Consider the following 20,064-nt stretch of genomic DNA (forward strand, 5'->3'; position numbering starts at 1 on the left):
AAATGTATGTCACTCTCACAAACGGCAGGTGAGTTCCACGCGGCAGACATGTTTGTTTTGGGTTTGGCACATCTGCACAGCGTGAAGGTAAGTGGGCAGCGGACGCTCGCTACTGGTTGCAAGCCGCAGTCGTGCAAGTCAGAGGCGATCGGCATTGAACGGCATTTATCCGCATATGCCGATCACATGCTTTTTCACGGAAATCACCCAATATTGATGGGTGGGCGATAGCATCCCTAACTAATTTGTAAAAAAACTAAAAAAAAAACACACAAAACAATATTCTTCTCCCATATTTATTCATTTATTCTATACATATTTGTCTATGTTCAAGAGATATTTATATATATATATTTATATATATAGTTATTTACATGTGACAGTGTTGCCAAGTACAACAAACATCATGGATGACACGTTTCATGTTCAGTGCCTGGCAGAAAGCACAACGTTCAATTAAAATAAAAAAAATCATACAAAGTGGAAAGTTAGAAAACTGAAAATATACTGATGATTATGCTTCGCCTCTGTGCAACCTCGCCCAGACACAGGTGGTGGATTTTGGGTGAACTTGTGCGAATGTAGTGTTGCGCGAGCGCGAGCGAGGTGGCGCAAAGGCTAAAAAAACAAACAAACAAAAAAAAAACAATACATGAAAGTAAAGAGTACAACACTACACACACAGGAAGATGGTGCGTGGTGAGGGGAGAGAAGTTTAGCCATGCATTAGCAGCACATTCGTCACATTAGCCGTTAGCTTTCTCGCTAGCTAGCACGCCTCTCGAAGAGCAAATAAACATGCAAGTTTTGCATCTCACATTCACTCGCATTTTTTTTTTTTACATTAAATGGCTTCTGGAGGAAATGAAAAGAAACTAAAACGTTGCAGATACTTTCAATCATTGCATACAGCAAAGTTGGGTTTCTTCTTCCTGCTGAAAGTAGAAAAGTGCCTCCATGTTTGCAACAACGTCAGCTTGTTGTCTCCATAAATACAGTACTGTTCTTCTCTCTGGACCCCGCGTGGTCCGCTTCACACAAAAATAGAGTACAAAACAACTTGTAATACATTCCGCAAAATAAACACACAACAGGGTTGGTCAGATGCAGAGAGGTGGGTGAGTGGGTTGTTGGGAGGAAGGGGAGGAGCCTGGCCTGGGTGAGCGTGGCCTAGGAAGTCATGGGTGCACCTTGAAGGAGAGGAGCTCCTCAGAGTGCATGTTGTTGAGGGAACGCAGCTCGGGGAGTTTGAGCAGCAGCTTAGTGAAGGTGGTGGCAGCCTCCTCGCCGTGGTTCTGCATCACCAGGTTCCGCAGGGCCCGAATCAGTTTGTCCTGCAGAGCCTCCACGGCGTTCAGGTCCTGGATGCCCGAGCGGTCTGAGAAGGAGGAACAGAGGTGAGCATGTTGCCTTCGTGGTGGGTGGAGGTTTTTATATTCCCTTTCATGCTTGGTGTTCTCACCGGCGGACACGAGCACCACGGCTGTGAAGAGGCTCATCTCCTCCTGGTCCAGTCGCAGCGCCATCAGCTTCTCGCTGAACTCGCACATGGAGGTGAGCAGCTCACCAGCACCGAGCGACCTGAGCGTGTCCAGGCTGTAGTGCTTGCCACTCAGGAAGGTCACCGTGCGTTCGGCCATGTTAAAGAGCGAGGCGAACCTGACCATCAGCACCTGAGGGGACCAATCAAAATAGAGTCAGTTTGGCGTGCTGCGGTGGTAATGATGTCATCAACGTGGGACAACTGCGGCCTCCTACCTCGAAGGTTCCTGCCTTCAGCAAGCCCACTTGGTCATGCTCTGGAAGGTCACGAAAGCCCGGGATCCTCTTGGCAAACTCCACCACCTCCCGCACGGCGGGGGTGAAGCTCATGGAAAACTCCTCCCAGATCTCCTGGCTGGGCTTGCTGGGGTCCACGTAGGGGGAGGTGTTCATGGGACACACCTGAGAGAGGAAGGAGGTGAGTGAGTGTTCCCATAAAGAATCAAATTCAAGTGGTCATGTGGCTGTCATGTGACTCACCAGGTGTGCTCTGCTGTTGCTTGGTCCGTTGTGGTAAGCACGCAGTTGGTGGGCGTCCATTGGACAGCTGGGGGCGCCACTGAGCTGCTGTGGGCACTCTCGCCTCTCCTCATTGAAGACGACGTTGTTGACGTGTTGGTTGTTGCTGTACGAGCTGTCCTGGTAGCCTCTCATCACCACTTCGTTGTTCCAGCAGTTCCAGCTCTGCTGCTGCTGCTGCTTCTGCTGCTGCGATGCCTCCATGCAGCTGTCGGAGCCGGTTGCCGTCTCCGTGGTGACAGGCGACGGGGAGGCCTGACGTTCCTGGTGCTGGGTCCTCTCAAAGGCATTGTGGTGCTGCCTGCCCACACCCACCTCGTCCTCGCCGCTGTCCGACGAGCAGGAGGAGGCGGAGCTGGAGTTGGTGTCCATTGAGACCACCGACTCTGCGTCCTGGGGGCACTGCGGGGAGGAGGGGTTGGAGCAGGACGGGGAGTCCGATGAGAGGGAGGACGAGGAAGAGGATGAGGAGGACAGCGAGGGGCTGGTGTCGCTGGGCAGCTGCGGGCTCTGGTGACCGTGCAGCATGTTGTGCAGCTGGCTGTTGCTGCTCATCATGTTGTTCATGGCGTTCTGCATCTCCAGCAGCATCCTCTGCTTCTCCCGCTTTGGAATGCGCCCGAATCTGACAGCTGAAGACACACAGTGACGACATTACAGTTTCTGTTTATTTCACATTCAGTTCAAAGAACATTAACCGAATGATGTAAATATTTCATTTTGTTCAAAATGATCCCGTGGTTAAAAGTTTCATGTTTGACTTGAATCAAGTGCAAGGTTGACTCCATCTAGCGGCCAACTCGTGTTATTTCAGTGTATTCATGTTGGGCTGCAATTATGACCTCCACCAGCAGAGGGCCTTAATGTTTGTTTCCTCCACAACAAAGTGCAGGGAAAAAACTTTGACAATTTGGAGCCGATGAGATAGAACTTGTATGTATTCACCTGAGCTGTAATGCTAATAATAGTAACAAAAGAGCAAATCTGGAGCTCGTGCTCACCATCTCGGGACATCCCGACAGCCAGACACTTCTTGAAGCGGCACTGCTGGCAGCGGTTCCTGTTGATCCTCATGATGGTGCAGTTCTCCATCTTCAGACACTTCTTGTACTGGATATTTTGCTGGATGCTCCTCCGGAAGAAGCCCTAAAAGGAGTGACGAAGCGGGCGTTAGCGTCATGTTGCGCGCGCGCGCGCGTGTGTGTGTGAAAACTACGTTGACGAGTGCAACGTTAAGTCTCACCTTGCAACCTTCGCAAGCATGGACGCCATAATGGAAGCCTGAGGCCACGTCGCCGCACACCTTACACAGCAGCACCATGCCGTTGATTTCTAAAAGACATACAGATGTTAAGCTAACGCGCACACAACTGCATTAGTGTGTTTTTCATGACAGGGTCCGCTTACTGGTGATGCTGCTCTTGGCGGACGCCGACGTGCGGCCCGCTTTCTCAACGCCACTTCCGGCTCTGGGTCCACTCTTGGTTGGCGGGGCGATGTCCACCACCATGCCCACCGCCCTGCTCGGCAACGAGGAGCGGGACGGGGTCGGCGACGTGGACAGGAAGCTGCCGCCGCCGGCGCTTGGGCTAGTACTCATACAGGACTCCGGGCTGGAGGCGGAGCCTGAGGAGATGTAGGCGATGACTCCGCCTAAAGACAGACAAGGACAGGGTTGAGAATTTTGGCATTGTACATTTTTGTTGGTTGTTTTTCCTGACGCTGCTTTTTATTTGAAAGATCTTATGACATACAAGCACAGTTTATGTATGTACCTCACAGGAAGAACACACCTTCATTGTGTGTGTGTGTGTGTGTGTGTGTGTCAGCTGCCATGATTGACCTGCTTTATCACCTCCAGGCTTGCTGGTTGGATAACGTGTTACATAACAAGGCTGTGAGCATGGGATGCTGACGGACTCTCACAGACGAGGTCACTGAAGCAATGGAGCAACGCAAACTTGTGTGAAACAAAAGATGTCGCAGGAAAGCAGTTAAAAAAAAAACTCACACCGGAGGGTTACACAAGAGCGCGCTTGCCAACTGCGGTGACAGCTTTGGCACCATGATTACTCAATAAAATGTTTTTAAAAAAAGAAGCCTGCAGCCATTTTAGGACACAGAAACATGTCAGACATGTGATACTGGCCATTAAAAGGTAGCTGAAGTGTCATGAGTGCAACAGATTACAGATCAATACAAGACGGCACTGCCAACAGGAATGTCCATTCAATGCTATAATTCATATGGAAAAATGGAAAAAGCAATGAATCAATCAAGGAAAAGTAGATGAATACCTATTACAAGCCTGGCTTCTGCCTTGATTCTCTTAAAGCCTCCCAAACATAATACACCTAAATAGGCAATAGTCGTGCAAAAGGTGTTTTTTTTGTCCTCCACACCTATGTCGGTGATTACCTAACACAGCCATGTGGATGTGTCATGGAGGACCGAGGACGCCAAGCAGGACTACAATCTGGGTCAAACCAGACTCACGTGTACCTAGCCACTGTGTACGGTTGTGGATTATGCAATGTGTGACGTCAACGACACGCTGTCAGCCAATCCGAGTGAGAGACGGCCGAGACTCGTGCTCGCACATCTCCGCCCCCTGGCCAATCAGAGGTGAGCTGGCAGAAGCGTGTACACAGTGGCACATGGCTAGGCTACGATGTCCATGTGAGCCCTGGCTAGGAAGTGGAACACGGTTGTTGTGTCAAAGTGGACGACAACATCGACAATAGGACACTCTAAACCTCCAGTTAACGCCTCAAAATGGGATACAGGCCACTGTTGTCAGCGTCCGGGCCCAGGTGGGCTCCATGTTAAAGAGTTTAAAGCACCCTTGTCGGTGTGGTAGCTTTAAGAGCAGCATTGAGGTCGCCATTCATTCAAGTTGCGCCTTCTTCGTGACAGCTTAATCTAGTTTAACTCACAATATTCGTTTGGGGACGTTTACTTTCACGAAACAAGATTTAAAAAAATAGAACATTTTAGTCAAGATAAGAAGATGGTGTGCATGTCTCTCTGCTGAATGTAACGGTAAAGTATAACACGACTACAGCGTTATAGTTACTGTAATATTGCAGCAGTCATTCATACTTAGGTGGTTTATTTCTGTTACCAAATATCATCCACTTACCAGGTTTAGCTGGTCCGACGTCCTCGGGCATCTCCAATCGAGGAAAAAAAGACAAGTGAAAAGTGTTGAAAAATCAACTGTCGACTTGTGGCGGAAGAAGATGGCGACCGAACAAGTTGACGAGCACCGAGCAAGAGAGACGACAGCGCAGCTCACAACATCAGGAGTGTGTTTGTGGGTCGTCCGTAGGTCCGGTTCGGTGACTCACGACTTGTTCTAGATCGAGCTAGCGAGCTGGAAAGAGAGAAAGAGGGTGGGAAATAGTCTTGGAGGAACTCCCCCTTGTTGTGCGTGCGGACTAGAACTCTATGTTCCTCCGCGCTCATGGGCTCGCCCATGTGAGCGAGCTGCAGCCGAGGCCACGCCCCTCCGGCCTCGCTCTCGAGCCACTTTAACCCAGTGACACAGTTTCAGCAGGGCCGAGGGGGCGGGGCTTAGCTGGCTGATGGGACGTAACACACGAGGCGGTCACGTTGCAGCCACCGACGTGCTGCGTGAAACCGGCGCGCGCCCGCGCGCGCACACGCACAGTCTCACTTCAGACTCCACCCCGAGCAACAGTTTCACTTTACTAAAAGTAGACTTTTAATAATAATCGTCATCATAATAATGACGTTTTATTCATGTAATTTACACTTTAAAATGTATCCAACTGTGGTGATCTTGTACTGTACTTATAATGTAATGCAGTTCAAGTACACGTGCAGCAAAACAAGCTTATATAATCAAGTGGAATCTTCTTGGAATGGAATTGAGGTGTCATTCATTCGACTTAAACCAAAGTACTGGAAGCAATGTTTAATCTACACTTGTACAAATAAATCCACAAATACACAAACAGACACATTTCAACTTTACTTAACAGATGAAATTGTATCGAAAGCATCACAAATACGATTAGTATTATTAACAACACTTAATAGTTGTAAATCTATTTTGCATAATAAATATGTATTTTCTTGGGGAAATTGAAGGGGGAAAAAAACACGCATTTGACCAAAAAGCAAAGAAACGAATGTTATGACTCATGAGTCATAACATTTGTGATACAGTGCATCCATCATTCAAGTGCAATTACTTTTCTCAACAGCTCTGCAGCTATGACGAAATTGTGCTTGTATTAAGCATTAAAAGCACAATTATTTGCAAAAAAAAGAGCTCAGTAGAAAGCATCTTTGATAAAAGGATAAAGATATGTCATGTTTAAACTTATTTATAATAATGGTAATAATATAAGCACAGTAAGAAATGTTACGCAATTAAAATAATAAAATAGCATCTCATTATTGAAATTAAGTGTTGTAGAAAGTTTGACGTATCAACTTATTCCAAATTATTAAAATTTGCTCAAATTAAATTGCGGATTTTTTTTTTAGCTATATAAAAATGACAAATAAATGTCCGTATCCAACTGTAATGAGAGTATTTATTGTTGAAGTAACTGTACCATACTATATAGCTTATATGTAAAGCAATCCCTCTGTGAAAGTGAGACTGCAGAGTAACGTCCTGTGTTCCTCAATCTTTTTACAATCATTTTGACCAGGGGTCTCAAACTCGTGGCTCGCGGGCCATTAGCGGCCCACCAAATCGTATCTTGCGGCCCGCGACTGGACATCGAAGAGTAGTGTAACTGCAGCCCGCAACATCCGGCCAAGCTCAGTGTTACTTCCATACTTCCAGGAGCAAGTAAACACCAACACTGAACTAACAGTGGTGTTATCACACGGATGTATTGTGAATGGTATCGTATCGTGAGGTACCCTGAGATTCCCAGCCCTACTCCCAATACTTGATGCGGCCCAGCCTCACCCACACTCTACCTCCACTGGCCCCCAGTCAAATTGAGTTTAAGACCCCTGATTTAGACCAAGGGTCTCCAAAGTGTCACATGGGGACCATTTTCTGCCTGCAGCTCATTTTTATTGGCCCTCAGCATATTATGAAACCAAAATTAATTCCTAGCTAATGATATACACTCCTAAACAACATTTTAGGACCAGTTGAAGAATTGCAAGAACTTACATTTTGCACTGTTGGAGCTTAAGGAGGTTCTAAGCAGAGCTTCAACGTGCAAAAAGAAGAAATAAATAAAACATGAGTAAGCAATTTATTGCAAACAAGCATTAAAGTGAAATAAGCTGTTCTTCAGCTGATCAAAAGTTTAAGAGCACATGCTTTAAAAGCCAAAATCTTGGCTAAATTGTGGCTTGAATGTGATTTTTCCAAATTATCGCCCCATTTAGTTATTAGCACAATTTTCCAAAATCATTGAAAAGTTATTCAACAACAGGTTGGACAAATTTAGCAATAAGAATGACTTACTTGCGGATACAGAGCTAAAATTCCAACTTCCACGGCACTGATTGAAATTACAGAGGAAATTACCTGCGCTGTAGACCGCAGAGAGTGCGCAGCTGCAGTATTTGTGGATTTGACAAAAGCTTTCAATACAATTAATCACAACATCCTAATTACAAAATTAGAAAGGTATGGAATAAGAGGGTTAGTGCTGAATTGGGTTCAAAGCTATCTAGCCAACAGGAAGGAATATGTGAAGCTAGGAGAACATACTTCAGCATGCTTAAATATATCGGGCGCCGTACCCCAGGGGTCAATACTGGGACCAAAACTGTTCAATTGTAACGCCAGGAAAGACTTAAAGCTAGTATTATTTGCAGATGATACTACTGCATTCTGTTCTGGAGAAAGTAGGCAACAGCTAATAAAAAAAAGTCACAGATGATCCCTGAACCTAAGTAAAACTAAGATCATGCTATTTGGTAATAACAAAATGGATACTTTCTGCTAAAGGAGTGGACATCGACAGGGTGAACCAAAACAAATTTCTGGGGGTCATGATGAAAAGATGAGCTGGAAATGTCACATTAAAAATATACAAGATAAAGTGGCGAGAAATCAATCAATATTGGCCCTGAGCCGGAGGAGCCCATCCTCGGTCCAAATGGAGGTTGTTACTGGTGCCGAGTACAGTCCAATAACCATCAGACAGCATCTGTGAGAGAAGAAAAAAGGTCTTCAATGCCAAAGTATTGCTCATTTGGAATTTGCACAAGAGCACCAAACATGGGACATTGAATGTTTTATTTTCTGATGAGAAAAAATGTAACCTTGATGATCCTGATGACTTCCAACGTTACTGGCATGACAAGGAGATCCCACCTGAGATGTTTTCCACACGGCACAGTGGAGGGGGCGCCATCATGATCCTTCAATGGAACAATGGAGCTTCAGGTTGTGCAGGGGTGTCAAACGGCAGATGGCTATGTGGAGATGTTGCAGGGGTTATCTCTCATGACTGAAGGCCCTCGTCTATGTGGTGATCACTGTCTTTTTCTTTGGACCATCCTGCGTGTTCTCCTGATCTAAATCCAAATTAGAACATTTGGGGATGGATGGCAAGGAATGTTTATAAAAATGGGCATCAGGTCCAGACAGTTGATGCCCTCCGTGAAGCCATCTTCACCACCTGGAGTGTGGCTTCTCACAACAATATGCGTTCAAAAGGTTAATACATTTGCGACACCAAGATGCCTTCTCAAAAAAAAAAATCAAACCTCACAGAACGTTCGGCGTTAGATTTGTCTCCCGCCGTATCCCTGCGCACTGTTGCGCCTGAGTGTTCGGCCATCTTGTGTATACAATATCTATATGTATAGTTTATACAGGTTATTATACAGTGTTGTACAATTACCAATGGGTATTATGGTTTCACGTGAGAAGACGTTGGATGAGAAACAGGAATTTAAAGAAGCATGTTTTCCCTTGCTAAGTTGTTTGTGTGCTATCATTTTTTCCTATAAACACACAGCTGGTACATACGGCTAAATTTAACACTCCTGTGGCAGGCCACAATACGCTGCAGAGATGGTGGGGGGAAAAGTTAGCTTTCCACAGAGGTTTCCAGTGGGAACATTGTGTCCACACAACAGCTGACTGTTTGCACGTGAGGGAGCAGCACATGTCTCCTGACACTTAACATGGGATATTTCAATTGCCATCAAGTCATAATACTACAAACAGTTACCGGTGCCGATATGTTGACTGTGGTGGTATTTGGAGCGGACGCAAAATGAGGATGAATGACATACACTGATGTTATTGTTGGCCATTCTTCACTAGTGCAGGGCAGAATTAAAAAGGCGGGGCTGAGAGCCTGGCTTCTGATGTCATCACATGAGTTCAGCAAGTTCTGGTCCAACAAGTGTGATGTGGAAACCAGACGCATTTTATTTATTTTATTTTATGTGGATTTGTCTGAAAAGGCATGTTCCACACGTTTTTGGCCGGTTTATGGGCAAGAGTTTTGTGTGTGAAGAAACTAAATGTGGATATTCTTGTGTTAAATAAACGTTTTGAGTTGTCACAATTATTGAGAGTTCCTTGAAAACGTCACCATTCGTTTAGTCAAAGGAAGTCCCCCGGGGTCTGCATGAAGACAATCAATCCATGGGGTGTCCAGAGCTTTTTACACCAATTTCTAACATTTTTTTTTTTACAAATTAAAAACCCAGCTACAATGTGCCGTAGGTCAATAAAACACAAGATGCAGGTCGCAAACGGACACCCCTGCATTATTTAGTGGTGCTATAAGCATAATAAAGATATTGTTCAAATGTACTGAAGTGAAATAAGTCAGGTGATTGTAAAAGGCAGCAATCCATAGTATAGCCATGTGTACTTTTAATATAGCACGAGAATGATTAACATTTACCCCTGCTGACTGCAGCGCATTTCCATGTGTCAAGCTGACCAAGTGTTTGCGCATACAGTATGTTCCCAAAATTAGTGGAGCATTAACCTCAGCTGCTGTTGCTGAGATTATTTTAACGCCTTTAGAAAAAAAGCAACATCTGAACATTCGCACTTGAATTCATTTGCATACCGATAGCTGAAGAGAGATCTGCTCATCGAGGGTTGACTTTCACTTCCTTTTAGTGTTTTTTCTCTGTTGCTTATTTGGCGCAAATTGGGTGAAACCCTCCCCAACAGGTCATGAAATTACTGTAATGAAAATACGCAATCTGGTTTCTAATCTCCGTTTGGCATCCTTTTTGCGTGGAGTTTGCATGTTCCCCCCGTGCGTGCGTCGGTTTTTTTTCCGGGTAATCCGGTTTCCTCCCACGACCCTCGTGAGGATAAACGGCATAGAAAATGTTGGGATGGCAGAATAAGCAAGCAAGGCTTTCCATCGTGTTCTTTTATTTCCATATTTGCGCAGATAACTTAATCAGGAAGCAAAAAATATACCAGACAATAAAGTACTAAAAATCTGAGATAGAAACAACCCCCCCAACACAAACCACCAGGAACTCCCACCCCACCTCCTCCCTCCTCCTCCTCTCGCTGCCGTCGCCCCCTGCAGGTTTATGTGGCGTATCGCTTCGTCCACTGTTTGGCTGTTCGGTCATGTTCGGCTCTGTTAGTCGTGTACTGGGTGGCGATGCTTCCCACCAGAGGGTCGGCTGTGTGGACAAAACGGGTTCAAAGTGTCTGCACAGACAACAGCAAGTGTGTGTGTGTGTGTGTGTGTGTGTGTCTGACCTGGGTTGCAGTCTGTGAGCAGGGAGCAGATGGATAGCAGCACCTTGGAGATGGTGAGGGCGGGGCTCCAGTTGTCCTTCAGGATGTCCAGACAAATGACGCCCTGGCTGTTGATGTTGCAGTGATAGATCCTCGTACGGAAAGTCACCTGCCAACGACCCCGTAGCAAAGCACACCATTCAATTCATTGGGCTTTGTGGAGTACGCGAATATACTTCATTGTCCGATTTATACAAGTACTAACAACACTAATGAAGATATAAACGAGCAACACACAAAAGATATTTCATTCATGCTGAGGTTAACAGCATGCAGTGTGCTTTGGAAAATACTTGGACGCCCCCTAGTGGACCAAAAGAGAAACGCTTGTGCTCCTGGAAATGGGAGTTCGTCAAAATAAATGAGCTTTCCCTCATTATCATTAGATGACCTATAAATTAATCTTGGTAATGGCGCTAATGCAGCACACAAGGCTACATTATTTGAGGGGAAAAAAACGTTTGATCTTTTGTTAACGCATTCAATCCCAGCCATTTTTTAACAGACACCCCCTTCAGTAGCTGCCATTTTAGACCATTTGGACTGATCTTTCAAGGCCCACAGCATATTGTGGTGTATGGTTTTATAAACACGGAACCTACCAAAAGAAACATTACACTCCCGTCTTTCATCAGGTAAAAATATGTTTGTTTCTACCTTTTTCTGTTCTTTAGTAACCAGCAGTAGAATATAGGTAAGTTTCAGGAAAATATCAGTTCCTGACGAAAAAAAAAGGGAGGAAAAACAGCTTTTTGTGAAAACATACCTTTCAAGCATAACTTTCACTTTGACACAAATTTTGCAACAGCTCAAATATCTAAACAACTATACCAACATAAGCAACACAAAAAGGGTTGTTTTACATCAAAGTAATTGATTTACAAATTTCACTTTTGGATCTAAACCGTGTGTGTGCACGCGTGTGCATGGTATAATTGATTCTTTAATAAGAATACATTTTATTTGTTGGTGCCTTTCATAACACCCAAGGCCACCTTACATGCAATAAAATAATGACAATAAAGCACACAAATAAAAATACAAAAAGGAAGAACAGCCAGACACTCAATGCTAAAAATCCTAGGTTAAGAGGAACAGGTGAGGTCCAGCGGACGGATGCGCAGTGGAAGAGCGTTCCAGCAGCTGAAAGGAGTCATCTTGAAACGAGGAGTGGCGAGCAGGGCAGCGGATGATGAACGGAGTGAGCGGGACGGGATGTGGGGGGATGAAGTCTTTTGCCGCGTTGTACTGAGCAGCCAAGACAGGCGGGTGCGTGTGCAGCCGTCCTACATCACAGTAACTTCCATTTCCTGTTCTATGGTTGTCGTCAACGTCTTTCTGTAGTGTGGTAGCATCACATCAAAGTACATATGTACAAATATTGGGCGCAGGCAAAACATACGCTAGCATGCATGCAAAACTGAGTTGGGTTGTACTTTAAGTATTTAACAGTGTACTCACGTTATTTTTATCAATCCGCATCCACAAATCCATCAAAGTCCTCATCTTTTGTATCCCAAATGAACAGCGGGGCAAGTTCTTCATCAAACATGCCAGGTTCCCTGTCGTCATTGTCAGTCAGTCTTGTTGCCGTGCGGCGCCTCAGAAATGATGCTGGCTTTTGCGAAAGCTCGAACAACAGTGCATCAGACACGTTAGCCCAAGCATCCACAATCCATTCACAAATTGTGGCGTAACTTGCATGGCGCTGCCTCCTAGTCTTAGTGAAGCTGTGTTCCCTAGCTGTCATCCATCGCTCCCACGCCGCTCGCCACTTCACTTTGAACGCCCTGTTTACACCGATGTCCAGCGGTTGGAGTTCCTTCATCAAGCCTCCCATAATGATGGCAATTTCATTTGCTGCACTCACAGCGGCTGTGAGATGAGCGCGCATGGAGTCACAGATCAACAAGGACGGTGACGCGTGAGAAAAACATCCGGTCCCTTTCCGTACACGTCACCCAGCCAATTCCTCCTCGTTCTTCCAGCCCTTTTGATTGGCCTTAACAACGTCACTCCGGCTGGAAACTTTTCATTAGGCAGCGTCTTCTCTTAAAAATCACCATAGGTGGTAGTTTCTGTCCATTACCATGGCAACCAAGCACAGCAGTGAAAGCCAACTTCTCATGCCCCGTTGTGCGTATCGCTACCGTGCTGGTTCTCTGTGCTTCACCGGGATGTCGAAAGTGAGCGGCACCTCGTCCATGTTGGTGATGTGGTTGGGCTGGATGTGTTTTTCTGCAATTTTTTTTTACTGCCCTAGGAGGAAAAGATGGCCAGCTTTTCCTTGCAATCCGCCGGAACCGATGTTTTGCACAATGCACATACCGGCACTATATACCTACTGGGGGCGTGCCTTTAGCGTCCTCTTTCACGCGTACCTTTTGCCCTTTAATGTCGGCATGCTGTCCTCAGTCACGTCCGCCTTTCCTCTATATAAGCAGCATGTCGGCAGGAAATGCCCCCAGTCAGTCAAGTGGAGCGCTCATCAAAGTCACACAAGAACATTTACAGATTTTGGAATTTGGTGCACACATAAGGTGCCCCGCATTATAAGACGCCCCCGCCCATTTTGTGGCTGTTTGTAACGGCTTAAAAGTGCTCCAAAGTGTTAATGCGTTAGCGGAGAGTTTCATCATCACCTCTTTTTGCCTCTCCCGCAAAAAAAATGTCCAAGTCGTATAAATATGTTGTTGGGATTATAAAAAGCATATGAATACGTCTTTGGTGTGAATGAGCTAATATAGATCCATTTTCTGTGTGAAATAATGACCATGACGCAATGTCATGTAGTATTCCACACCGGTCACTAGGTGTCAGTAATGTTACTGTAATGTCGAGTGAGACACACGAGCGCCAGTCTTGATCGGTGGAACAACAGGCTTTTATTGCAGGTTTGAATGATCTGACAACAGGCACAATAATCCCCAACAAGAGCCAGTGTTGCTGCGGTAATTTACACCAAGCTTACACTTGACTCTGGCCCCTGACATCACTTCCTGTCTGGACACGTTTACAGCTGCACACATGACCATGAGATTTATTTCTTAAATGGCTTATTGTGTGTTGTTATGTCTACTATATTGGGTAATAGCAGTGTAAAAGTGTTAGTTCATGTCTGGAGGGCTCTAATGTTAAAAAACATTTAGAAGGTCGTAAAAAGGTTTTCTATGCTCTATGAAAATATTCCATTTATTAATAAGGAATCCGACTTTACTGAAATTATCTTATCACGGTTGGCTGGAACCAATTAACGGCGATAAATGAGGAATTACTGTACAGCGTTTCCAACAGGACTGCGATCTATTTGTGGTGGTGGGTTGGTAGGGGAGGTGATGTCATTGTCTAATTTGCCTAAATGGCCATGACGCTTGTGCATACAATTTTATGGATGTTGCAGGAGGCAAAATGGGAGCAAAAAAAAAATATATATATATATACATAACTATAACTGTATTCAGATTGGGGGGGGTGTTGCTTGTTGAGAAGTGCAGTACATGCTTTCATGTTAGTCTCCGTAAATGTTCACTAAGAACAGATTCACTTTTTTTGAAAAATAGACTCTAGAGGGGTCTGAGGTCTCCCTAAATATGACAACAAAGTCACTAAGTTGCCAACACGAATCCTTCCTGCTTCATCTTCTTATTCTCCAATTATAATGTGTTTATGAACAGGTAGCATTTGTGGCGGGCCAGCCCAAATAAATGAAGCTATGGGAAACACTGGTGTAAAAGCCAAGGGATACAGTACGTTCTGCATCTGCAGTGTTAAATGTTGAAAACAAATAGAGAAAGATGAGCGCTGTGAGCATGGAAAGAGGTGTTCCACAGCCATGTAAGGCTTAAGCATCCCAATGGGACTTTGCACCGACATTATGACAAGACTGCATCCGAATGAGTCAAGAATGTTACTGCAGGAACATCAAACAGCTGAGTCATTTCATTCACACACACTAGAAAAACCATGAAAGAGTAAAGAAGGAAAACAAAGAAAACATTGATGGCTAAAAGGGAACCTTCCTCAAACACTTAATAGACGTGCTCATTTAGCGTGTGCAATTCTACCCCATTAGGACTTCGTGTCAATAAGCCGCTAAATAAAGTGTGAGTGATAGTGACCTACCTTGGGGGGTTTGAAGGGGTAGTCGGGTGTGAAGGCGATGTCCAGGAAGAAGACGCCTCCCTCGTACACGGAGCCCGGTGGCCCCAAGATGGTGGACCTCCACTCATAGATGTTGTCTCCTTTGGGGCCGGCGCTGCGGGTACAACACATGAGAGCACAAAGAGCTGAGAGGATGCGGCCACGTAACACTTTTACTTCACGCGCTCAAAACACATGCTGGTTTGCTTTTCAACTGCAAATCCTTTTCCATAGATACAGTATCTGTAGGAAGTGCATTTACATTCTCATTGCAAGGTTATATGCTGACATCAAAACATGCTGATGCACGTCGGTGCGCCGATAGAGGAAATGATTGAGTGTTCTTATGCTCAGCAGTGGTCATCCATCACCCACTATGGACAACCTTGGTTGCGAGTCTTCATTTGTTTACATTTTGGGGGGTAAAAAAACAGACAGTGACTCAAACGTATGTGAACCAATGCGGCTTAAAGAGAGAAAATGCTTGTAAGTATTTTGTTTTCGGTTCAATAGAAACACAGCTGCACATACTTTGCCTTTTAACGGGCGTCAAAAGTGCAGACTTGAAACTGCCTACAAGTCTTTCAATGGTCACAATATTCACCATAATTAGGCTATTTCTTATTTGTAAGCACTTTCACAGCAGGAAGGCATCGACGTTCAAAGCAAAAGTAAACAGGCAATGAAACATGACACCACCTTCCCATTGGTGGAAAAAAACTCAAAGCATGAACAGTCATTTGGTTGCAAACGGTGAGAGGGTCAAACGACGCAAATAATGGCTTTGAAAGGCCAACACCGGTTGTAGGTTGTGACCAAAATGAAACAATATCCGTACAGTCACACACGTGACTGAAGACAAGGAATGCAACCCAACAGTTTGAAGGAGAGTTTAGAAGAGTTCATGTGCAGTGGAAGTCACCAGACGTTTATTCAAGAGTTTTGCTGCATCTGAAATCAAATAGTGGAACCACGGTTAGGGTGGAAAATGGCGCGTGTCTTGTGTTTTTAATACACTGCCTGAGTGCAACTGTGTTCTTAATGCATTTATTTATTTATTTAAATCACAAAACATCCTTGCTAGCATCCTATTAGCTTGCCACTACATGGAAACGGGAACTGGAAGTCAGCTAAGTCGGCCGGCATCAATGTCATCAGCGGCTGACTCAAAAATGTTTACATGCATAAAACCATTCGGAATGCATATAAATGCCAAATGAAAGGGATAAATGAACATTTGAGGTTACTTTTACTGTCACTGACAACGTGATTGTGCCCAAAGACACGATGGGGCTGCGAGATCAACATGGACACCACCTTCCTGTGTGTCATGAGTTGTAGTAGTGGTGTTGATTTGCTACCACGGCGTGTCTTTGGGCACAATCACATCTTCAGTGATGGTAACAGTAACCTTAAATATTCGTTTCTCCTTCTCATTCATCATTTATATGTTTTATATGCATTTCCAATTGTTTTTTGCGTGTCAAACTATAATTGTAAAACTATAAAAATGTGTTCGCGCCCATTTCAGTTACTGTCAGCCCTTCTGGAAGGAATTATGGTGCTAACCAGGGCTCCACTATACTTGCGTCGGTACAACTTCAATAAGGATACTGGGTATATTTTGACAGTTGCTATTGCTGCACACACTGATAATGACAATTTCAAAAATGTATCCGCTTTTTCTTCTCTCCTTTTAAGTTTGGTCGTCCGTCCCCTTCCGCTACGCAGCCAAGATGGCAACTATTGAATGTGGTAAGTGTCCATCACTGCACACCCACCACTTTCGAGTGTTTTGTACGCAACACGCTGGCACTGACAGTGCATTGCAGTTTGCTGGATGTCTCTGCGAGAGCTCACTTGTGCACTCAAAAGAGTTCATTCAGCATAAGTACACAATGCACCAACTGAGACGCAGCATCAGTCTCAATGTTGTCGGCCATCACGGAGGTCAGTGAAGCTCACCTGCAGTTTGGCGGAGGGTCCAGTGTGATGTCAGCCAGCTCTTTCTGAATCCTACACACACACAAAAAAAACCAAACATGACAACACAGACACACACACACGTTATCAGCATGGTCCACCGCCCACTTGAGAAATATTTGTGTACCTGACACTTACAGCATTAGGGGAAAGACTGTCTTCAAAACAAAAGCAACAGTCATGTTAGAACAGTAAGCCACCAAAATAGGTTCTCTAAAATTTACAACACATATTCTGACATATAGCTAAGTAGCTCTCATGGAGGGGTCCACAAACATTTGCAGCTCAAGACCCAAATCAGGAATTTTGCAGCTTCCCATGACTCAAGCACACTAAAAAGCATCGACTACAACGGAGATAAAAAAGCTCATTGATTGTCTGAGAGAAACTTCATATTTATGTTTGCTTAAGGAGCTGCTAGCATGTGTTAGCATGGCGGCTCACACTTCCTCCTCACTCTACGTGCCCCCTAGTGAGCCTCGCTGGTCAGGGCGAGTTGGCTCCACTGGCGTGGTCCTACCTCCTGATGGCTGACGTCCCCGGCAAGGCTCGCTGGCTATCATTCATCAGCTTACAGGAGCAGCGATTGCATGAATTGACATGTCTTTCTCACATTCATTAATGTGTTGCGGAATGAGCGGGGAGAGTTTTTGACGTGATATATTATTTTCAGGCTTTGGATTAATTTCTGTCAAGAAAAAGTCCCCCGGCAACTGTTTTAAAAAAAAAAAAAAAAGAAAAAAAAGCAGACTCAAATAATAATGTGTAATTTCTTTAAATAAAAGGAAAGAACATAGCCCTGATAGTGGTGTGTGTGTGTGGAAAAAAAAAATCGTCCCCGAGAATTGCTATCTCAATTCTAAGCATAAAAATGGTGACTGGCATTTATTTTTTTAACACATACTGTGCAAAAACTACTGATAAACACCACAGGAAGACACGCACTGACTACAACAGACATCACTTTGCTTGATGTACAAACAGACTGACAGTTTAAACCAACAAGATGACATCAGCAGCATGCTGCTAGCTAAACCAAATGGAATAAAAAGAAGCTACATCACATCACGGCCTGAAGCGCCGGGATTGTGTTTCCCTTTACCTTTTGGCGCTGGTGGAAAGCAGCTTGGAGGTCTTGCTCATGCTGGCTTTGCTCTCGCGCTTCTTCTTGCAAGACGTGTCCCTCTGTCTGGTCTGGCTGGACGAAGGTGGTGACGAGGAAGAGCTGGTGCTGGCACGGGAATCCTCATCCGACATACCGCTTTGGAGTTGGAGAAGAACCAGGACCTGAGGCGGCAAGCGGGCACGGCATTTAAACACTCAACTGAACGAGTGCACACGACAGCAGTCTGCCCTCTAGTTGTAGACGACGCTGTCGACTCCAACCTTCCACGTCGTCAAATGCATCCTGACGCGAGATGCTTGAGTGACATCATCACAGCAGCAGGAAACGAGCCTTCTGTTAGCAATGTTTCACTGCGTTAAAAATCAGTTACAGCAGGGGTGCCCAAAGTTACTCATGATAGGTACACAAATAGATTTGCCGCTACCTGTTCGCTCATAAACACAGACTTGTTCTGGTCTTGGACACTTTTGGAGACTAACACGAATGCGAATATGGCTCCTCTCAACGAGCAGTGGGTCCTGCCATTGCTGTCGGGGCATTGTTTTTAACTCTGCAAAGCACTTTGGGCTGCATTTTATATTTACAAAAAGCATTTTATGAATATGTTTTGATTCGATTTGTGAAGCAAGCAGACTCTCATTCAAAGAAATACTCCAGCGTCGTCATGCGCGCCCTCACTTCTCGGCACATAAACTCTTTTATACCATTAACGCTGCTTCATTTGCTCTTACACTTGTATGACAGTTTAAATATGCCTGTACGGTTAATAAAGGTTCCATGAGACAGCCACAGCTTGACCCTGGATCGGAATACTTTCACTTACATTACTTCCTATGGGAGATATAGCTGCAAAACAAAAGCAAACACATTTACAAGCATCTTGTGGTATTTAACAAAATATCGTTCAATTTCAATATTGTGCCATATTTGTAGATTACTTTGAATAACCTACTGTAAAATCCCTCGTAATTGATGTTTTTTGTTAGCATTGTTATCATCACGCAGCTCTTTAAACGTCATAACATCACTGCCGGTGTTGCTATTTAATGAAGAAGTTCACTTGTTCCGGATTAAAACGCAGATGGTATTGATTGTGGTTGAGATAATTTGATAATAAATTGGGTAAATAATATTAATACGTTTGGACGGTGATTGATGGCATGTTAGCAAGCCGAGCTAGCTAGCACGTCCGTTAGCCGGCATGCTAACAGCGCTCTCTCTCTCTCTCTCTCACGCCAGCACTTTTCTACAACACAAAGTGGTGCTATATTCATATACAAGTGTCTTAGCTGTGTGAGCATTAAGACTTTATCGTACAAATACAGCAAACCACCACCTTAAAAAGCTGACGCCCCCACCTCGCCTCCCTCTACACTAATTCAGGCCCAACGATGGGGGGGTTCCATGGCTACTTCCTGAAACGGCGTGGATGAATTCTGGCTGCGACGAACCTTTCAAATCTCAGGTATGGTACATTTTTAGCACAATTCAGCTTTGCCAAACTGATGTGACGACAAAAGCTGAAACAGCCGTGTCCCCGGTGGCGACAGAGAGACATTTCCAGCGTCCCAGGAACAAACGAGGCCGCGCCAGCACATAGTCGTAGCCGCTTTTCTAGTCGTCTAATATGTTTTGTCTTTAATGATGGCGGCCAAACAAACACCGAGATAACGTCTTAACAGTAACCATCAACAGCGTGACGCCCGTGAAGAAAGCTACACGACAACATGTCGGCGTCAGGGTGTCCCCTCGTTCCACTCACCCAGTCTTTTGTGTCTGGACCTCCGCCACAGTCTCGGTTGGCTGCTGCTGCCTGCCTGTCGCCCGCTGCGGACCGGAAGTAAGCGCTCCTCGGCCGCAGTGGGCTGGACTGAGTCGCTCCTGCTGTGGGAACGCCGCAATCTTTTTTTTTTCACGTCTGAGCTTTAAAACATCATGACGTTAATGTCGGTTAGTTTACTTTCACTATTTTCATAAATTCATTCTCATTTCAATCAATGGACAGGTA

The 20,064-nt window shown here is 44.9% G+C and overlaps 2 protein-coding genes across 3 annotated transcripts; both read right to left on the reverse strand.

Moving 5' to 3' along the window:
* Positions 1-282: 282 nt before the first annotated feature.
* Positions 283-5,563, reverse strand: nr1d2a (nuclear receptor subfamily 1, group D, member 2a). 2 transcript variants are annotated; one of them, XM_054781370.1, is made up of 8 exons: positions 5,204-5,563; positions 3,469-3,714; positions 3,305-3,393; positions 3,063-3,207; positions 2,023-2,693; positions 1,759-1,944; positions 1,463-1,673; positions 283-1,378 (listed from the first exon to the last, which is right to left on the reverse strand). In XM_054781370.1, the coding sequence occupies exons 1-8, from the start codon at positions 5,232-5,234 to the stop codon at positions 1,179-1,181; spliced, it is 1,779 nt and encodes a 592-aa protein (XP_054637345.1). In that variant the 5' UTR covers positions 5,235-5,563; the 3' UTR covers positions 283-1,178. The 2 variants fall into 2 exon arrangements, with proteins under 2 accessions (XP_054637345.1, XP_054637346.1); XM_054781371.1 differs by lacking the exon at positions 5,204-5,563 and adding an exon at positions 4,359-5,112.
* Positions 5,564-10,548: 4,985 nt separating this feature from the next.
* LOC129184898 (ubiquitin-conjugating enzyme E2 E1) lies at positions 10,549-19,975 on the reverse strand. Its single transcript, XM_054781378.1, has 6 exons — positions 19,819-19,975; positions 18,033-18,217; positions 16,913-16,963; positions 14,930-15,062; positions 10,769-10,916; positions 10,549-10,689 (listed from the first exon to the last, which is right to left on the reverse strand). The coding sequence occupies exons 2-6, from the start codon at positions 18,185-18,187 to the stop codon at positions 10,592-10,594; spliced, it is 585 nt and encodes a 194-aa protein (XP_054637353.1). The 5' UTR covers positions 18,188-18,217; positions 19,819-19,975; the 3' UTR covers positions 10,549-10,591.
* Between the last annotated feature and the right edge of the window lie 89 nt (positions 19,976-20,064).

The sequence above is a fragment of the Dunckerocampus dactyliophorus genome, chromosome 7, assembly GCF_027744805.1.
Source record: "Dunckerocampus dactyliophorus isolate RoL2022-P2 chromosome 7, RoL_Ddac_1.1, whole genome shotgun sequence".
Lineage (NCBI taxonomy): Eukaryota > Metazoa > Chordata > Actinopteri > Syngnathiformes > Syngnathidae > Dunckerocampus > Dunckerocampus dactyliophorus.